Genomic DNA, 19,681 nt, shown 5'->3' on the forward strand with positions numbered 1-19,681 from the left:
GTTAAAAAAAAAAAAAAAACAAAAAAAAAACACTGCAGAAAAATAAAAGCCAGTTCCTAACGACATGTGCTGAGTGTCATGTCACTCTCAAGTGGTATAACAAAAAAAAACACAAGTGTGTTTGTTATGTATAACTGTGCATGTATAGACATAGACAGATACAGAGATAAAGCAAACAGGGAAAATGTTAAAAATTGGTAAATCTGGGCAAAGGATATATAGGTATCCTTGTTTTCAATGTTGTTTCAACTTCTGCATAGGTTTGAACATTTCCAAAATTAAATTTTAAAACTTAAATTTAACTTAATTTTCCTTTCATATGTGCAACAGACAATCATGTAAGTTGTAACTAAGAACTATCTGAATTTGATCTGGCAAAAGTAGCATTTGGGCAGTCACTAATATATCTTAAACCGACTGAAAAATGGAAAATAAATCAAATGAATTAGAACTTCTATTTCCTTTTTTTTTTTTTTTTTCCTTGAGGCAAGGCCTGTCTCTGTCACCCACACTAGAGTGCAGTAGTGCGACCTTGGGTCACTGTAGCCTCAAACTCCTGCGCTCAAGGGATCCTCCCACCTCAGCCTCCCAAGTAGCTGAGATTATAGGCACATACCATGCTAACTTTTTTGTGTGTTTTTGGAAAGACAAGGTCTCACTTTTTGCCCAGGCTGGTCTTGAACTCCTAGGCTTAAACGATCCTCCCACCTCAGCCTCCCACAGTGCTGGGATTACAGGCATTAGCCACTGTCCACTGTGCCTAGCTAAAAATTCTATCTCTGATTTCTTTTTCACTTGTACCATAGCATAGTAACTCTTGTAAAAGGTATGTATATAAACACTCACTATCTTCTCCTGGACAAGGCATCCCAGGACGTTCTGGTACACAAGGGAACACTGAAAGAAAATAAATGAACATGAGTTAACAGCATGTTTAAAACATACAAATTACACAGAATTTAAAATTCAAATGTAAAAGACACTGATCCAGATTTCAACCTGACCCTCTCTTCATTTGAGACAAGATAGCATGCGGTCAATATTATTTGCCAAAGGGATTCATTTTACCAAGGCCATATAAAAGAAGGTTTTATTTGCCTTTGCTTTGTTGATATTAAAAAAAAAAATTTTTTTAAAGTCTTATAAAAACAAACATATCTATAAACAATGCATTAGGCTGGTCACGGTGGCTTACGCCTCTAATCCCAGCACTCTGAAAGGCCAAGGTGGGTGGATCACTTGAGGTCAGGAGATGCCAGACTGGCCAACATGGTAAAACTCTGTCTCTACCAAAAACTACAAAAAAAAAATTAGCCTATTAGCCTGGCATGGTGGCATGCCTATAATACCAGCTACTTGGGAGGCTGAGGCCCAGGAATCGCTTGAACCCGGGAGGCGAAGGTTGCAGTGCGCTGCAATCATGCCACTGCATTCCAGCCCAGGCGACAGAGTGACACACCATCTCAGAAACAAAAACAAAAACAAAACAAAACAAAAAACCAAAGCATCAGAAGCTCAAATTACTAATTCCAGTCCCTGGTTACATCATTATTTTCTTATCCTTAAATAAATCATTAACTAGCATTTCGTTAAATCGTTGGTATAGTGGGACAAGTTTGTCACAATGAAGGATGAAAATTAAATTACAAAATGTATACAAATATGAAACATATTAGTTTTTAAAAGATGTATACTAAACTTAGGAATAAATTAACACCAGAAACAGTACCAAAATCAAAAATGTAAATTTATATTAGAAACTATAAATTTATATACCGATTCAAACCATTTTTATAACAAGGTAGAATATAAAGCAACAACGTATTTATGAATATCTAGTCAGCTATTGCTAGTCTGTGATGTACTAAAGGACATAGCTTAATAAAGAGCACAGACTACAGGAAGCACAGTTCCTAATGCATATTTTTAAAAGCTGAAACATAAGCTAGCTTCTGAAAGCATCTGTGATGTAGTATTAAAAGGCAGTAAGACTTAAAACTGACTGTTTAATACCATTCATCAATCACTTCTTTATGCATTCACTGTAATTTTATTCTGGAAAGAGATGACAAAAAAATAGATTCTTAAAGTCCTATTAGAATCTCAACAAAGTACATTATGGATCGCTTGTGAGTCACTATGTCAAATTCTGGAGGTAGAAAAAATCAGGGCAGGTGTGCTGGCTGACACCTGTAATCCCAAAACTTTGTTTGGGAGGGCAAGGCAGGCAGATCACCTGAGGTCAGGAGTTTGAGACTAGCCTGGCCAACATGGTAAAACCCCATCTCTACTAAAAATACAAAAATTAGCTGGGCATGGTGGTAGGTGCCTGTAATCCCAGGTACTTCGGAGGCTGAGACATGAGAATCACTTAAACACAGGAGGCCGAGGTTGCAGTGAGTTGAGATTGTGCCGCTGCCCTCTAGCCTGGGCAACAGAGTGAAACTGTCTCAAAAAAAAAAAAAAAAAAAAAAAAAAAAGATAAAATGAAACCACTGCTTTTTAAAAAAAATATACTGTAAAGGAAAATACAAAGAAATAGTAACAAGGCACTGAAATGATTCATTATACTTAAGGAAAGATTTACATTTGTTTCACTTTTTTAAAAGTTTCCTAAGTCTGGTCTCACAGCTCTCAAAAATGTTCAATGAAATACTGCCAATACATTGCAATTAAATGCAGTATATTAAGAGGTTCTTCGGTGGGCACAGTGGTTGACACCTCTAATCCCAGCACTTTGGGAGGCCCAGATGGTAGGACTCCTTAAGCCCAGGAGTTTGAGACCAGCCTGGGCATCATAGTGATATCCGATCTCCACACACACAAAAAAGATTAGCCAGTCATAGTGGTGCGGCAGTGCCTGTGGTCCCAGTTACTCAGGAGGCTGAGGTGGGAGGATCGCTTGAACCTGGGAAGTCAAGGCTGCAGTGAGCTATAACTGCACCAATGCACTCCAGCCTGGGCAACAGAGCAAGAGAAATTGCCTCCAAAAAAAAAAGTTTTACATGACAAAAAAAGTTTGAGGATTAGCATAGTTGAATGAAATAAACACAAATTTGGAATCAGAATTCCTAGATTCACAATCCAGGTCTACAATGTGCCAGTTACATATATGATAACTGAGTTTAGGTTACTTCTTTTTATGCCACTTCCTACATCTCAAGGTTGCTGAGGTTTTTTTTTTTTTTTTTGAGACAGAGTCTCGCTCTGTTGCCCAGGCTGGAGTGCAGTGGCGCGATCTCCGCTCACTGCAAGCTCCACTGCCTCCCAGGTTCATGCCATTCTCCTGCCTCAGCCTCTCTAGAAGCTGGGACTACAGGCGCCCGCCACCACGCCCGGCTAATTTTTTGTATTTTTAGTAGAGACGGGGTTTCACCGTGTTCGCCAGGATGGTCTCGATCTCCTGACCTCGTGATCCACCCGCCTCGGCCTCCCAAAGTGCTCGGATTACAGACGTGAGCCACCACGCCTGGCAAGGTTGCTGAGGTTTAAACATACTAATGCCTCTAAAGCATCACGTAAATGGGCCAGGTGCAGTGGCTCATGCCTGTAATCTCAGTGCTTTGGGAGACTAAGGCAGGCGGCTCTCTTGAGGCAAGGAGTTCGAGACCAGCCTTGCCAACATGGTGAAACCCTGTCTCTACTACAAATACAAAAATTAGCCAGCCATGGTGGTGCACGCCTGTAATCCCAGCTACTTGGGAGGCTGAGGCGCACTTGAACTCGGGAGGCAGAGGTTGCAGTGGGCTGAGATCATGCCACTGCACTCCAGCCTGGGTGACAGTGAGACTCTGTCCCAAAAATAAATATAGGAATCATGTAAATAGTTTCACTATTAACCTTTAAGCAAAAGAAAGGATATTTAAGATACCTTACCTTTGGAGGTCACTATTTGTATACATTATAAAATTTCAAGTAGATGACTTAGATTCCCTAGACTCTCAATTTTTAACTTACATCATGAACTTGCTATGATACACTAAGAAATCACATTTTAATATCCAACGAGACATACAGAGATCACAAAATTCCCCAGACTGTAAGAAGCAGATTAATTTTACCTTCTATAGCATGTGAGAAACTACTAAATAAGGACAATTACTTAGGCATGAGTCACAGAGACTGAGAAAATGACATTGAGATTATGTTTCAAAATGGTCAAGAATAAAGAGTGATTTCAAAGAAATTATCACTCTGGACGAGTATGAAATGACTACTCTCTTACCATGAATCAAGAGTTCAGAATCCTTGTTTAGCTCATAAAGTCTAAAGGCTTCTTCTAACTCCAACTGAGATGATACGGTACACGGGTCTCCTAAAAAATACAAAGGTAAAGTAATGGTCACTTTAAAACCCCTAAATGTGATGATTACTAAACAAATTTCATAATGTAAATTTTGAGAAAAAATAAACTCATATTTATAAACACAAATATGTGACAAGGACAAATATTTATTTATTATTATTATTATTATTATTATTTGGAGATGGGGTTTTGCTCTTGTCGCCCAGGCTGGAGTGCAGTGGCATGATCCTGGCTCACTGCAACCTCTGCCTCCCAGGTTCAAGCCATTCTCCTGCCGCAGCTTCCCGAGTAGCTGGGATTACAGGCATGCACCACCATACCCAGCTAATTTTTATATTAGTAGAGACGGGGTTTCACCATGTTGTCCAGGCTGGTCTTGAACTCCTGACCTGAGGTGATCCGCCTGCCTTGGCTTCCCAAAGTACTGGGATTATAGGCGTGAAGCACCACGCCTGGCTTAAGGACAAATATTTAGATATTTATTTAGACAATTCAATTTTCTGAAGTAGGTAACATAACTTCCATTTCTATTTGTACAAAAATACTACATGAGGTTCACAGACACTAATTTATATAGATATAAAATGTTGTTCTTTGGGTTTTCTTTGGTGAGACAGGGTCTCACTCTGTCACTCAAGGCTGAATGCAGTGACAGGATCACGGCTCACTACAGCCTTGACCTCCTGGGCTCAAGCAATCTTCCCGCCTGGGCCTCCCAAAGTGCTGGGATTATGGGCATGAGCCACCACACCTGGCCATTTTGTTCTTAACACTGTATATATCCCAAATACAGCAAACAGAATCTATTCCTGACCACATTTTTTTTTTTTGAGATGGAATTTGGCTCTTGTTGCCCATTCTGGAGTGCAGTGATGTGATCTTGGCTCACTGCAACCTCCGCCTGGGTTCAAGCAATTCTCCTGCCTCAGCCTCACGAATAGCTGGGACCAAAGACGTGCAGCACCATGCCTGGCTACTGACCACAGTTTAAATAGTTACTGCTATGTGTCTAATGGGTATGGCCAAGAGCAGGCTTTCTGTTACTTGTTTCTTTAAAAGAGGAAGTGAAAGTAGTTCAATTGCCACAATATGATTAGTTACAAGTCTCCATGTAATCATTTTATCAAATTTTTCCCTTCACATGACAGAGCCTCCTCAAAGGAGTCACAGAAATGAAAAGCTACAAAACTATGGAAGAACAGTCACACTTGAGTTGCTATGAAATGTAAATGAACAGTTTTAGTAACAGACACACAGAGAAGGGACAGAAGAAACAACTCTCTTACCCAACTAGCCAGACAACTGAGTCATCCCTGGCAATCAATGAGGTGGCACATCTGCCTGGACTATGGCATTCCTTAATGAAAAAGTCATTCAGGCCAGGTGTGGTGGCCTGTAATCCCAACAGTTTGGGAGGCCGAGGCAGGCGGGTCACTTAAGGTCAGGAGTTCGAGACCAGCCAAGGCAACATGGTGAAACCCCCATCTCTACTAAAAATACAAAAATTAGCCAGGCACAGTGGTGTGTGCCTATAGTCCCAGTTACTCAGGAGGCTGAGGCAGAAGAATCGCTTGAACCCAGGAGGCAGAGGGTGTAGTGAGTCAAAATTGTGCTACCGCACTCCAGCCTGAGCAACAAGGCAAGACTGTCTCAAAAAAAAAAAAAAAAAAAGAAGTCATTTAGAGCCTAGTTTGAACCTGAGCGAGTGAGAGTGAGTCCTTTAGTCTGCCATTGATTTGCTAATTCCTGTAGTTACTATACACTAGATGCCACCAACCCTATCCAAACCACCAGCATACAGCTCAGTCTGCTAATTGAGAAAGAAAAACAAAGTCGTTTTTCCTGGCTTCTCAAAGAAGAGTGCCTCTTCCTTTTTTTCCTCCCACTTGACCACTGCATCCCTACTTCCTTTTATCTTCTGAGCTCATCAGTTCCATTTCCATTTTTTCTTTCCTTCTATTTCCTAGCTCTTATCAGGCAAAGGAGTTTCTGAGTCTCCCTCTCAAAAACCTCTTTCAGGCCAGGCGCAGTGGTTTACACCTGTAATCCCAGCACTTGAGAGGCCAAGGTGGGTGGATCACGTGAGGAGTTCGAGACCAGCCTGGCCAACATGGTGAAACCCCGTCTCTACTAAAAATACAAAAATTAGCCGGGTGTGGTGGCACATGCCTGTTGTCCCAGCTACTTGGGAGGCTGAGGCAGGAGAATCACTTGAACCTGGGAGACGGAGGTTGCATTGAACCGAGATCACATCATTGCACTCCAGCCTGGGCAACAAGAGCGAGACTTTGTCTCAGGGGGGAAAAAAAAAAATCTCTTTCCCATTCAGATTGACACTCCATTCATTCAGTAGCCACAAATCTCAAGAGTAAAACTAGAGACTAAAACTGGAGGAAACAGGTGAGAAGATGAGAAAGGAAAAGCAGCAGGGTCTTTGTTTTTTTCACTACATACTTCTCTTTAATATTTTAAAAATCCTAAGTTTGTAATCTTTTACAATGAAACAACTTTTTTTCACATAGTGATCATACCCTTTCTCCATGTTCTTATCTTACACACATTTCTCAAAATGCTGCTGCCAGGTTTTAGCCCCAACACTACACCAAAACTGTGGTTGCAAAGGTCATGAAACCAGCTGCTGAAACCTAGGACATCTTTTCAGTCCTTATTCTAGGTGATCTCTCTTGTAGCCCCTGACAAAGTTGCCCACTGAGTATTATAGAAATCCTGTGTCTAGGTTTGTAAAACACTATTCTCTAGGTTCACCAACTGTTCTTTTTAACTGTTTATTCTGGAAAATTTGAAACATATTTCAAAATGTTGTTTTTCCCTATATACCCACCCACTTATTCTCTACCATGGCAGCATTCTGACAAAATCTCTATAACTCTAGATAAAAATTCCTTAGTATAATCCAAATATTGTTATTAACCTACAAAAACTAACAAGTATCTTAATTGACCACAATGGAACAAAACTAGAAATCAGTAACAAGATGGACTTTGGGAACTACAAAAACACATGAAAGTTAACAATATGGTCCTTATTAACCAGTGGGTCAATACAAAATTAAGAAGAAAATTGAAAAATTTCTTAAAAAAATGAAAATAGAAACACAACATACTACCAAAACCAATGGGATACAGCAAAAGCAGTACTAAGAGTTGAGTTTATAGCAAGTAATAAGTGCCTATATCAAAAAAATAAGAAAGGTTCTAAATGAACAAATTAACGATGCATCTTAAAGAACAAGAAAAGTGAGAACGAACCAAACACAAAATTAGTAGAAGAAAAGAAATAATAAAGATCAGAACACAAATGAATGAAATTGAAACAAAACACACAAAAGATCAACAAAACATAAACCTGATTTTTTGAAAACATAAACAATATCAACAAATCTTTAACCGAACTAAAAATAAGAGACAAGACCCAAAGAAATAAAATCACAGATGAAAAAGGAGACAGGCCGGGCGCGGTGGCTCAAGCCTGTAATCCCAGCACTTTGGGAGGCCGAGACGGGCGGATCACGAGTTCAGGAGATCGAGACCATCCTGGCTAACACGGTGAAACCCCGTCTCTACTAAAATACAAAAAAAATTAGCCGGGCGAGGTGGCGGGCGCCTGTACTCCCAGCTACTCGGGAGGCTGAGGCAGGAGAATGGCGTGAACCCGGGAGGCAGGGCTTGCAGTGAGCTGAGATCCGGCCACTGCACTCCAGCCTGGGCAACAGAGCCAGACTCCGTCTCAAAAAAAAAAAAAAAAAAAAAAAGAAAAAGGAGACAATACAACTGATACTGCAGAAATTCAAAGGATCATTAGAGGTCATGGTGAGCAACTGTATGCCAACGAATCAGAAAGCCTAGAAGAAATGGATAAACTCCTAGACACATACAACCTACCAAGTCTGAACCACGAAGAAATCCAAAACCTGACTAGACTGCTAACAAGTAGTGAGATCGAAGCCATAATAAAAAGTCTCTCAGCAAAGAAAAGCCCAGGACCCAAAGGCTTCAGTGCCATTTAAAGAAAAACTAATACCAGTCCTACTCAAACTATTCCAAAATATGGAGGAAGAGGGAATAGTTTCAAACTCATTCTAAGATCCAGTAATACCTGTCAGTATTACTAAAACCAGACAGATACGTAAAAAAAAAAAGAAAGAAAGAAAGAAAAGAAAAAGAAAACTACAGGTCAGTATCTCTGATGAACATTGATGCAAAAATCCTCAACAAAACACTCCAAACTGAATTCAACAACACATTAAAAAGATCACTCATCATGACCAACTGGACTTTGTTCCAGGGATGCAAGGATGGTTCAACACATGCAAATCAATCAATGTGATACATCACATTGATACAACGTGATACAACGTGATACAACAGAATAAAGGACAAAAACCATACGATCATTTCAATTGATGCTAAAAAAAAAAAAGCCATTTGGTAAAATTCAACATCCTTTCATGACAAAAACCCTAAAAAACCTGCGGATAGAAGGAACATAGCTGAACACGATAAAAGCCATATAAGACAGACCCACACCTAGTATCATACTGAATGGAAGAAAATTGAAAGTCTTTCTTTAAGATTTGGAACAAGACAAGGATGCCCATTTTCAACATGGTTATTCAACATAATGAGACAAGAGAAATAAAGGGTCTCCAAATTAGAAAGGAAGAAGTCAAATTATCCTTGTTTGCAGATGATATAATCTTATATATTTGCAAAAACCTAAAGACTCCACAAAAAAAACTGTTAGAACAGATAAACTAATTCAGTAAAGTTGAATATGAAATCACCATACAAAAATCAGTAGCATTTCTATATGCCACAGCAAATAATCTGAAAAAGTAATCAAAAAAGTAATTCCATTAACAGTAACTGCAAATAAAATAAAATACCCACGAATAAATATCACAAAAGAAGTGAAAGATCTCAGCCTGGCGCAGTGGCTCATGCTTGTAATCCCTGCACTTTGGGAGGCCGAAGCGGGAGGATCACCTGAGGTCAGGAGTTTGAGACCAGCCTGACTAACATGGAGAAATCCCGTCTCTACTAAAAATACAAAATTAGCCAGGCGTGGTGGTTCATCCCTGTAATCCTCAGTCGGGAGACTGAGGCAGGAGAACCACTTGAACCCAGGAGGCGGAGGTTGCGGTGAGCTGAGATTGTGCCATTGCACTCCAACCTGGGCAACAAGAGCGAAACTCTGTCACACACACACACACACACAAAAGTGAAAGATCCTTTCTTTACAATGAAAATCATAAAATACTGATGCAAGAAACTGAAGACACGTGCATTAAAAAAAAAAAAAGGAAAGATATTCCATGTTCATGAATTGGAAGAACCAATACTGTTAAAATGTCCATACTACATTTGGACATCTGTAGATTGAAAGCAATCTACAGATTCAGTGTAATCCCTATCAAAATACCAATAACAGTCTTCAGAGAAATAGAAAAAAAATCATTGTAAATTTTTTTTTTCTTTTTTTTTTTGTTGAGACAGTCTTGCTTTGTCGCCCAGACTGGAGTGCAGTGGCCAGATCTCAGCTCACTGCAAGCTCCGCCTCCCGGGTTCACGCCATTCTCCTGCCTCAGCCTCCCGAGTGAGTAGCTGGGACTACAGGCGCCCGCCACCTCGCCCGGCTAGGTTTTTGTATTTTTTAGTAGAGACGGGGTTTCACCATGTTAGCCAGGATGGTCTCGATTTCCTGACCTCGTGATCCGCCCGACTCGGCCTCCCAAAGTGCTGGGATTACAGGCTTGAGCCACCGCGCCCGGCCAAATCATTGTAAATTTATATGGAACCACAAAAGACCCAGAATGGCCAAAGCTAGCCTGAACAAAAATAACAAAACTGGAAGAATCGCATTCTGTGCCTTTAAATTACACTACGGAACTGTAGTAACCAAAGCAGGATGGTGCTGGCATAAAAACAGACACATAAACTGATGGAACAGAAGAGAGAACCCAGAAATAAATTCATACATCTAGAGTGAACTCATTTTTTACAAAGCTACCAAAAACATAAACTGGGGAAAAGACAGTCTTCAATAAATAAGACTGTCAATAAATACTGCTGGGAAAACTGGATATCCACATGCAGAAGAATGAAACTAGACCCCTATCTCTCGCCATATACAAAAATCAAATCAAAATGAATTAAAGACTTAAATTTAAAACCTCAAATTATGCAACTACTAAAAGAAAAAACTGTGGAAACTCTCCATGACATTGGTCCAGGCAAGTAATTCTTGAGTAACACCCCACAATCACAGGCAATCAAAGCAAAAATAGTTAAGTGAGATCACATCAACTTAGGTTTCTACAAAACAAAGCAATAAAAAGAGTGAAGAGACAGCCCACAGAATAGAAGAAAATATTTGCACACTATGCATCTGACAAAGGATTAATAACCAGAATATACAAGGAGTTCAAACAACTCAATAGGAAAACAAATCTAATAATCTGATTAAATAATGGGCAAAAGTCTGAATAGACTTTTTTTTGAAACGGATCTTGTTCTGTCACCCAGGCTGGAGTGCAGTGGCATAATCTTGGCTCACTGCAACCTCCACCTCCTGGGTTAAAGTGGTTCTCCTGCATCGGCCTCCCAAGTAGCTGGGATTGCAGGCACGTGCCACCACGCCCAGCTAATTTTTGTATTTTTGGTAGAGACAGGGTTTCACTATGTTGGCCTGGCTGGTCTTGAACTCCTGACCTCAAGTGATCTGCCCGCCTCGGCCTCCCAAAGTGGTGGGATTACAGGCATGAGCCACCATCCCTAACCCTGAATAGACCTTTTTTTTTTTTTTTTTTTTTTTTTAGATGGAGTCTTGCTCTGTCTCCCAGGCTGGAGTGCAATGACACAATCTTGGCTCACTGCAAGCTCCGCCTCCCAGATTCATGCCATTCTCCTGCCTCAGCCTCCCGAGTAGCTGGGACTACAGGCGCCCACCACCACACCTGGCTAATTTTTTGAATTTTTAGTAGAGAGGGGGTTTTACCGTGTTAGCCAGGATGGTCTTGATCTCCTGACCTCGAGATCTGCCTGCCTCAGCCTCCCAACGTGCTGGGATTACAGGTGTGAGCCACCGTGCCTGGCTCCTGAATAGACATTTTTTAAAAGGAGACATACAAATGGCAACAGATATATGAAAGGGTGTTCAACATCACTGATCATCAGGGAACTGCAAATCAAAACTACATCAAGATATCATCTCATTCCAGTTAAAATGGCTTTTATCCAAAAGACAGGCAATAACAAACGCTGGAAAGGATGTGCAGAAAAGGGAAACCTCACATGCTGTTGGTGGGAATGTACTTTAGTACAGTCACTACGGAGAACAGTACGGAGATTTCTCAGAAAACTAAAAATAGAACTACCATATGATCCAGAAATCCCACTGCTAGATATACACCCAAAAGAAATCAGTATATTGAAGAGATATGTACACTCCCATGTTTATTGCAGCACTATTCACAATAACCATGATTTGGAAGCAACTTAAGTGTCTAGCAATACAATGGGAGTACTATTCAGCCACAAAAAAGAATGAGATCCTGCCACTTGCAACAACATGGATGGAACTGGAAGACACTGTGTCAAGTGAAATAAGCCAGATACAGAAAAACAAACCTTACATGCTCTCACTAATTTGTGGAAGCTAATAATTAAAACAATTGAACTCGGCCGGGCTCAGTGGCTCACGCCTGTTAATCCCAGCACTTTTGGAGGCTGAAGCGGGTGGATCACGAGGTCAGGAGATCGAGACCATCCTGGCTAACCAATGAAACCCTGTCTCTACTAAACATACAAAAAATTAGCTGGGTGTCATGGTGGGCACCTGTGGTCCCAGCTACTCGGGAGGCTGAGGCAGGAGAATGGCGTGGACCCAGGAGGTGAAGCTCGCAGTGAGCCGAGATTGTGCCACTGCACTCCAGCCTGGGCAACAGAGCGCGATTCTGTCTCAAGAAAAAAAAAAAAAAATTGAACTCATGGAGACAGAGAGTAGAATGATAGTTGCCAGAAGCTGGGAATGATAGTGGTGGAGAGTGGGTACAAAACTATAGTCACACAGAATGAGTAAGATCTAGTATTTGGTTCAAGACCAGCCTGGGCAACATAGTGAGACCTCCGTCTCTACAAAAATTTTTTTTAAATGGCCAGGAATAGTGGCTCAAGCCTGTAGTCCCAGTAGACTGAGGCAGGAGGACTGCTTGAGCATGGAAGGTCAAGGCTGCAGTGAGCTGTGATCATGCTACTGTACTCCAGTCTGGGCAACAGAGTGAGACACTGTCTCAGAAAAAAAAAAAAAAAAGTTAGAAAAAGTAAAAAAGAAAAAAAAAGATCTAGTACTTGACAGCACAACAGGGTAATTAGAGTCAACAAAATTTATTGTATATTTAAAAATAACTAAGAGTGTAATTGGGATGTTTGTAACACAAAGAAATGATAAACACTTGAGGTGATGAATATCCCATTTACCCAACATGATTATGCACTGTATGCCTGCATCGAAATAGCTCATGTACCCCATAAACATACACACCTACTATGTATCCATTAAACTTAAAGTAAAAAATTAACAAAAAAAGTCTGCCCATTTAAAATTTGGCCAAGTATTTCCAACTGTCCCCCAAAAGAGTTATGACACATACATTCATTCGACCAACAGTGTACCTTTCCTAATTTCTTTCTTTCTTTTCTTTTTTTTGGAGACAGTCTCACTCTGTTGCCCAGGCTGGAGTACAGTGGCATGATCTCAGCTCACTGCAACCTCCACTCCCTGGTTCAAGCAATTCTCCTGCTCAGCTTCCTGAGTAGCTGGAACTACAGGCGGCCCGCCATCATGCCCAGTTAATTTTTGTATTTTTCGTAGAGACAGGGTTTCACCATTCTGGCCAGGCTGGTCTTGAACTCCTAACCTCAAGTGATCCACCTGCTTTGGCCTCTGAAAGTGCTGGGATCACAGGTGTGAGCCATCACACCTAATTTCTTACAGATAATTACTATATTCTGCATTTTCCAATCCAATAGGTGAAAAGTGATGTCTCACTTTAGTATTTTAAAACTTCTTTAATTATTAGTGATTTTTTGAGCCTGTTATTTATGAATTGGCTGTTTATACCTTATTATGTAGATTTTTCATCTATTCTTGACATTTATTGTACAATAGAGATAGTAATCCTTTGTTGTAAATGTTGCAAATATTTCCTCTCAGTTGTTACTATTCTTGTATACAAAATTAGGAAAAGTCTTCTCTTTCCAAACTTCCTTTTTCAAAATTTTCCTTTTATTTTTGAGCATTTATTTTTCCTGATGAAATTTTTGTCAGACTTAAAATCCTGTTGGAAATTTGGGAGAAATATTTTCTTTACAGATTGATATGTAGGGAATTCACTTTGTATAATGTGGCTTTTTCCCAAACCATTCATTCAAGTTTCATTTTATGACACTCTATTTAGTTTTTTGTTTCTTTATGTAGTTTCTTCAAATTTCTCTCAGGTTTATTACTAGATTTTTTCAAAAACCAGTTTTTATGTTGTTACTGTAGATTAAATATTTTCTTTGAATATACTTTCTGATTGAATATTTTCAATCTGTAGGGAGGAAAGTTACTGGTTTTCATATGCTCATTTTATAAATGTCTTAGTATTGATATTTTAAGAGGCTAGATGAAAAAGAGTGAGGTCAACATGATTTAATCACATTACACAGATACACTATTTTTGATCAAAACTCAGTACACTGATAAATAATAAGTCTAAGTGTACGCAGAGAAATTGGAAAAATGGTGTAGCCACTCTGGAAAACTGGCAGTTCCTCGCAAGGTTAAACAGTTACCATATGAAATGAAAACATACTCACACAAAAAGTTGTAACCAAATGTTCATAGCAACATTACCCACAATAGCCAATAGTCCATCAATTGATGAATGGATAAATAAAATGTGTATATCCATACAATGGAATATTATCCAACCATAAAAGGAATTAGTAATGACACTGTATAGGAAACGTCTAGAATCAGTCTATCTATAGAAACAGATGGTGGATTAGTGGTTGCCTAGGTCTGGGGCCTGCAGAGAAAGGGATAGCGGGGAAACAAGTAGTGACTGCTAATAGATACGGGATTTTTTGTTTTGGGGGGGGTTGGTAATGAAAATGTTCTATAATTGATGGTGATAACAGCTGCACAGTTCTGTGATTATACTAAAAACCAATGAATTGTACACTTTACATTGGTGAATTATATCTTAGTAAAGTTTTTTTTAAAGAGTGTGGAGTCTAGCTTTTTTTTTTTTTTTTTTTTTTTTTTGTTTCACTCTGTCACCCAGGCTGGAGTGTGGTAGCGCCACCTCAGCTCACTGCAACGTCCAGCTCCCAGGTTCAAGTGATTCTCCTGCCTCAGCCTCCCTAGTAGCTGGGATTACAGGTGTGCACCACCACGTCGAGCTAATTTTTTTTGTATTTTTTAGTAGAGACAGAGGCAAGGCTGGTCTCAAACTCCTGACCTCAGGCGATCCACCTGCCTCAGCCTCCCAAAGTGCTGGGATTATGGGCGTGAGCCACCACATCCGGCCAGAGTCTAGCATTTTTACAAAAGTAAGTTTGCCTGCAAAGTAGCAGGAGCAAAGTTTACAAGTCTGTTTTATTTTTTCTCAAAGAAATAAAGTCAGTCATTAAAAAAAAGACTCCCTTTTTCAGTTATGTAAATTTCTCTCATTTTGCCACAAATATGAAAGTCAGTATCATCATTATTTCTTTTTTTTTTCCTTTTTTTTTTTTTCCTGAGACAAAGTCTCACTCTGTTGCCTAGGTTGGAATGCAGTGGCATGATCTTGGTTCACTGTAGCCTTGACCTCCCAGGCTCAAGCAATCGTCCTATCTCAGCCTTCCAAGGTGGGAGCTGAACCCCACAGGCTCATGACACCATGCCTGGCTTTTTTTTCCCTTTCATTTTTTGTAGAAACAGGGTCTCCCTATGTTGACCAGGCTGGTCTTAAACTCCTAGGCTCAAGCAATCCTCTCGCCTTGGTCTCCAAAAGTGCGGGGATTACAGGCATGAGCCACCACGCCCAGCCAACACTTCATTTCTAATATTCCAGGTGAGAAAACTGAGTCCAGACTGTTTTTTAAATAAGATACACACACACACACACACACACACACACATGCGCGCTCTCTCTCTCTCTGTCATAAATGATACCAATGAGTGTTTTATAAGCATCTTGGCTTTTCAAAATCTAAACATTAAAACATTAAGTCCAGATTTCCCTAGACCCACTGGCTAATTTTGATGTCCCAGAAAGCAAAAAAGGATTGAACCAAATCCAATACATTGCAAACTGTGATTTCCATATTTCAAGTGACTTCTGCAGTTAGGATGATTTTACTGTAGTAGTCTATGAATGAAAAAAGCCAATTCTAACCATCTCACTTTTGCTGGACATCATCTTTTTATCAGGCCAGTATCTGCTTGCTCTTAGTTGAAATCTAAGCCAGATCAAGTACTTGTTTTCAAAATGTACCTAGAGACTACCACTTCTGAATAACCATAAGTAAGTACGAAAATAAGAGTTAGTTACTGACTCTGCGTATGTTCAAATCCATTTTGTTTTTATTGGACTGAATGTCTTCAGTTCAAGCATTACCTGTTTTGGCCGACTGCTTAATGCCTGATAAAACTGAATGCATAAGGGTGAAGCAAAACATTCCAAGCAGTCATCATGAAACTAAAATGAGCAGAAAAGCTATTTCTCAAAGCCCACTCTATTACAAAAGTCCAAATTCACATTCTAGAGCAGGAATACACCCAGAATGAGACCTGTTCAGTGCAGTGAATTTCAAGGTAATGAAATCTGTATATTAAACCAGCAGGTTTTTTTTCTTGTTTTCCCCAACACATCTACTGTTTTTGTTTTTGTTGCTGCTGTTGTTTTTTACCTATAAAAACAAAAGCAAATTAGGGCATTAGACTTCAAAAAGTTAGGTAAATATTCACAATCCAATTATTTATATGAGACAACCTGACAGGATATAGAACATGAAACACACATGTAACTCTCGTTTTATTTAGTTATTTCAGTATATGCCTAAATTCAGTGCCCCACATTTCAAAGAACACAGCCTAATACCAAAGTTGGCAACCTCTGAGACAGTGTCACACATTCTTCTCCCAGACATCTGAGTTGGCCACAGACTCACAGACTCTCACTCTCTGTTCCCATCAGGACCATCGTGCTGCCACCCTGCCTCTGGATATACAGTCAGAACACTAAACCATTTGCAAAAGTCACTGTACTCCCTTAAAGGGTTACACTGCTTAAAATACAGATTTGCAAAAATTTTCCAAGAATGCCATAGTTTTTAGGTGGTCATCCTTTCACTATTAGGCCCAATAACAATAGTAGTGAATTTTTGGCTTGTTGCTTCCTTTTTCTGGGAGGTGTAAGTCAGTGTTTACAGAAATATATGCCATCCCATGAAGCTGCTCATCCTCAACTTTTTTTTTTTTTTTTTTTTGGAGACAGAGTTTCACTCTTGTTGCCCAGGCTGGAGTGCAATGGCACAATCTCGGCTCACTGCAACCTCCGCCTCCCAGGTTCAAGCGATTCTCCTGCCTCAGCCTCCCAAGTAGCTGGGATTACAGGCGTGTGCCACCACACCTAGCTAATTTTGTATTTTTAGTAGAGACGGGGTTTCTCCATGTTGGTCAGGCTGGTCTCAAACTCCTGACATCAGGTGATCCACCCTCCTCGGCCTCCCAAAGTGCTGGGAATATAGGTGTGAGCCACTGCATCCAGCCTCAACACTTACATTGGGAGAGATGAAGTAAATGGAATAGCATAACCCTCCATCTAAAACAATTTTAAAACACTGGATTAAACAGTGGTTTAAGGCCAGGTGCAGTGGCTCATGCCTGTAATCCCAGCACTTTGGGAGGCCAAGGTAGGAGGATTGCTTGAGTCCAAGAGTTCAAGACCAGCCTGGGCAACATAGCGAGATCCCATCTCTAAAAAAAAAAAAAAAAAAAAAACTAAAAAATTAGCTGGGCATGGTGGCGCACACCTACTTGGGAGACTGAGGTGGGAGGATTGCTTGAGCCTGGGAGGTCAAGGCTGCAGTGAGCCATGACTGTACCACTGTACTCCAGGCTGGGTGGCAAAGTGAGACTCTGTCTCCAAAAAAAAAAAAAAAAAAAGGTCTTAAAAGCAGCCAGAGAAGAGATGCTTCACATACAGAAAGGAAGTTGACAGTAGATTTTGCATCAGAAACAATGCAAGCTGTAAGACAGGGTACTGAGAGATAAAAAAACTTCCAACCTGGAGTTATTTACCAATCACAATCATCTTTCAAAAACACAAAAACAAAGGTGACCAAGCATAGGTAAATTCATAGAAAGTTTAACACAGGTTACTAGGGACTGCAAAAGGAGGGATAAGGAGCTATTGTTTAATGGGTACAGTTTCTGATTGGGATGATGAAAAGTTCTGGAAATGGATGGATAGTGGTAATAGTTGTACAACACTGAATGTGCTTATGCCACTGAACTGTACACTTAAGAGTGGCTGAACTGGTAAATTTTCTTATTTATATTTAATTACAATAAAAAAATTTTAAAGGGTACACTAGTTCCCTAACTACATTAACAGATCTCAAGACACCTGCTCGGCATGGTGGCTCACGCCTGTAATCCTAACTAACACTTTCGGAGAGCAAGGCGGGAGGATCACTTGAGCTTAGGAGTTTTGAGACCAGCCTGGGCAACACAGCAAGACTCTATCTCTACAAAAACTAAAATAAAAAATTTAGGCTGGGCCCGGTGGCTTACCCCTGTAATCCCAGCACTTTGGGAGGCCGAGGCGGGTGGATCACTTGAGGTCAGGAGTTCGAGACCAGCCTGGCCAACATAGCAAAACCCCATTTCTACTAAAAGTACAAAAATTAGCTGGGCATGGTGGCAGGCGCCTGTAATCCCAGCTACTCGGGAGGCTGAGGCAAGAGAATCACTTGAACACCGGAGGCAGAAGTTGCAGTGAGCTGAGATCATGCCACTGCACTCCAGCCTGGGCGACAAGGGCGAGACTCTATCTCAAAAAGAAAAAAAAAAAAAGTCAGCTGGGCATGGTGGAGCACTCCTATAGTCCCAGCTACTCAGGAGGCTATGGCAGGCAGATTGCTTGAGCCTGGGAGGTAGGCTGCAGTGAACCATGATCACATCACTGCATTCCAGCCTGGGGGACAAAGAAAGGATTTGTGTCAGAAAGAAAAAAAAAAAAAGACATAACATCCAGAGAAAAAAGAGACATTTCAGAATATGGGATACATAATGTCATTTATTAAAAAGCACAAAAACACTATGCTTGAGCCAGGAGTCATGGTGTGCATCTGTAGTTTCAGCTAGGAGAACTGCTTGAGCCCAGGAGTTGGAGGCCAACCGGAGCAACACAGTGAGATCCTGTCTCTCAAAACGAAAAACAAAAAAACCCACTACATTTTGTCATTTATATGTATGCAATAGTGACAGAAAGCAGATCAGTGATTGCCTACGGATGGAGAAGTGAGAGTGAGGAGAAAACAGTGTGGGGATCATAAGCGTACTCCATGTGAGCAGTGGTCTATGAGGGAGAGGAAGACAGGGCAACTGGAGATGGGATGCCAATGAGGAGGACAGACCTTCCCAGATACTGGAGCAGATGACAGCGTCTAAGGGCCCCAATACCGCCTCAAGACTCCCACAGCCTCTCTTGCCTCATAAATAAAAAACTGTTTCTCCACTCACAATGCTTCTGACACCAGATGTGTGAGTTTTCCACAAGCAGATCTTTGATTCTCTGTGGAGACCAATCGAGCGTCCTACAATTTAATTAAATTCTGATACTACCTGGAGTTAGCACAGACCCCATAGGTTTAGGGGCTCAGTCCCACAGACTGCCCCCCACTTCAGATACTAATTGCAAGTAGTGGATCCTCAAATCAGCCACAAATCAGCCAAATTAGTCTGACTTGGCTACAAACTGGGCATTCCCATGTTGGGACTCAGTAACCAATACTTCTCAGATTTTCTCCCCCAACCACGCACCCCTACAACTGACCTCTCCCAAAGCCAGAATGACTTCTCTGAAGTTCCTTTATAGCCCAAAATCCAGACCCACCAAGGAGAACAACTGTTCTGTCTTCCCCTCCCAGTAAGACCAAGAATGTAATTACACAGATTACAGATCCTTTCACAAGATAATGTACAAGTTAATCTCCCTTCCCTGATCCATTCATTCTTCCTAGTAATCCCCACAACAAAATTTCTCTTTTCCCTTCTCCTATAACCTGTTTTATTTAATTAATTTATTTTTTAGGCTAC

General features: G+C 40.5%; 1 protein-coding gene across 1 annotated transcript in view; it reads right to left on the bottom strand.

Moving 5' to 3' along the window:
- Window positions 1–19,681, bottom strand: part of PRKCI (protein kinase C iota) — an 82,961-nt gene that overhangs the window by 43,495 nt on the left and 19,785 nt on the right. The window contains exons 3-4 of the mRNA XM_025377368.1: window positions 4,226–4,315; window positions 802–897 (exon numbers count right to left, since the gene is read on the bottom strand). Coding sequence (XP_025233153.1) covers window positions 802–897; window positions 4,226–4,315 — 186 coding nt within the window. The remainder of the gene's footprint in view (window positions 1–801; window positions 898–4,225; window positions 4,316–19,681) is intronic.

Source organism: Theropithecus gelada, chromosome 2 (genome assembly GCF_003255815.1).
Source record: "Theropithecus gelada isolate Dixy chromosome 2, Tgel_1.0, whole genome shotgun sequence".
NCBI lineage: Eukaryota > Metazoa > Chordata > Mammalia > Primates > Cercopithecidae > Theropithecus > Theropithecus gelada.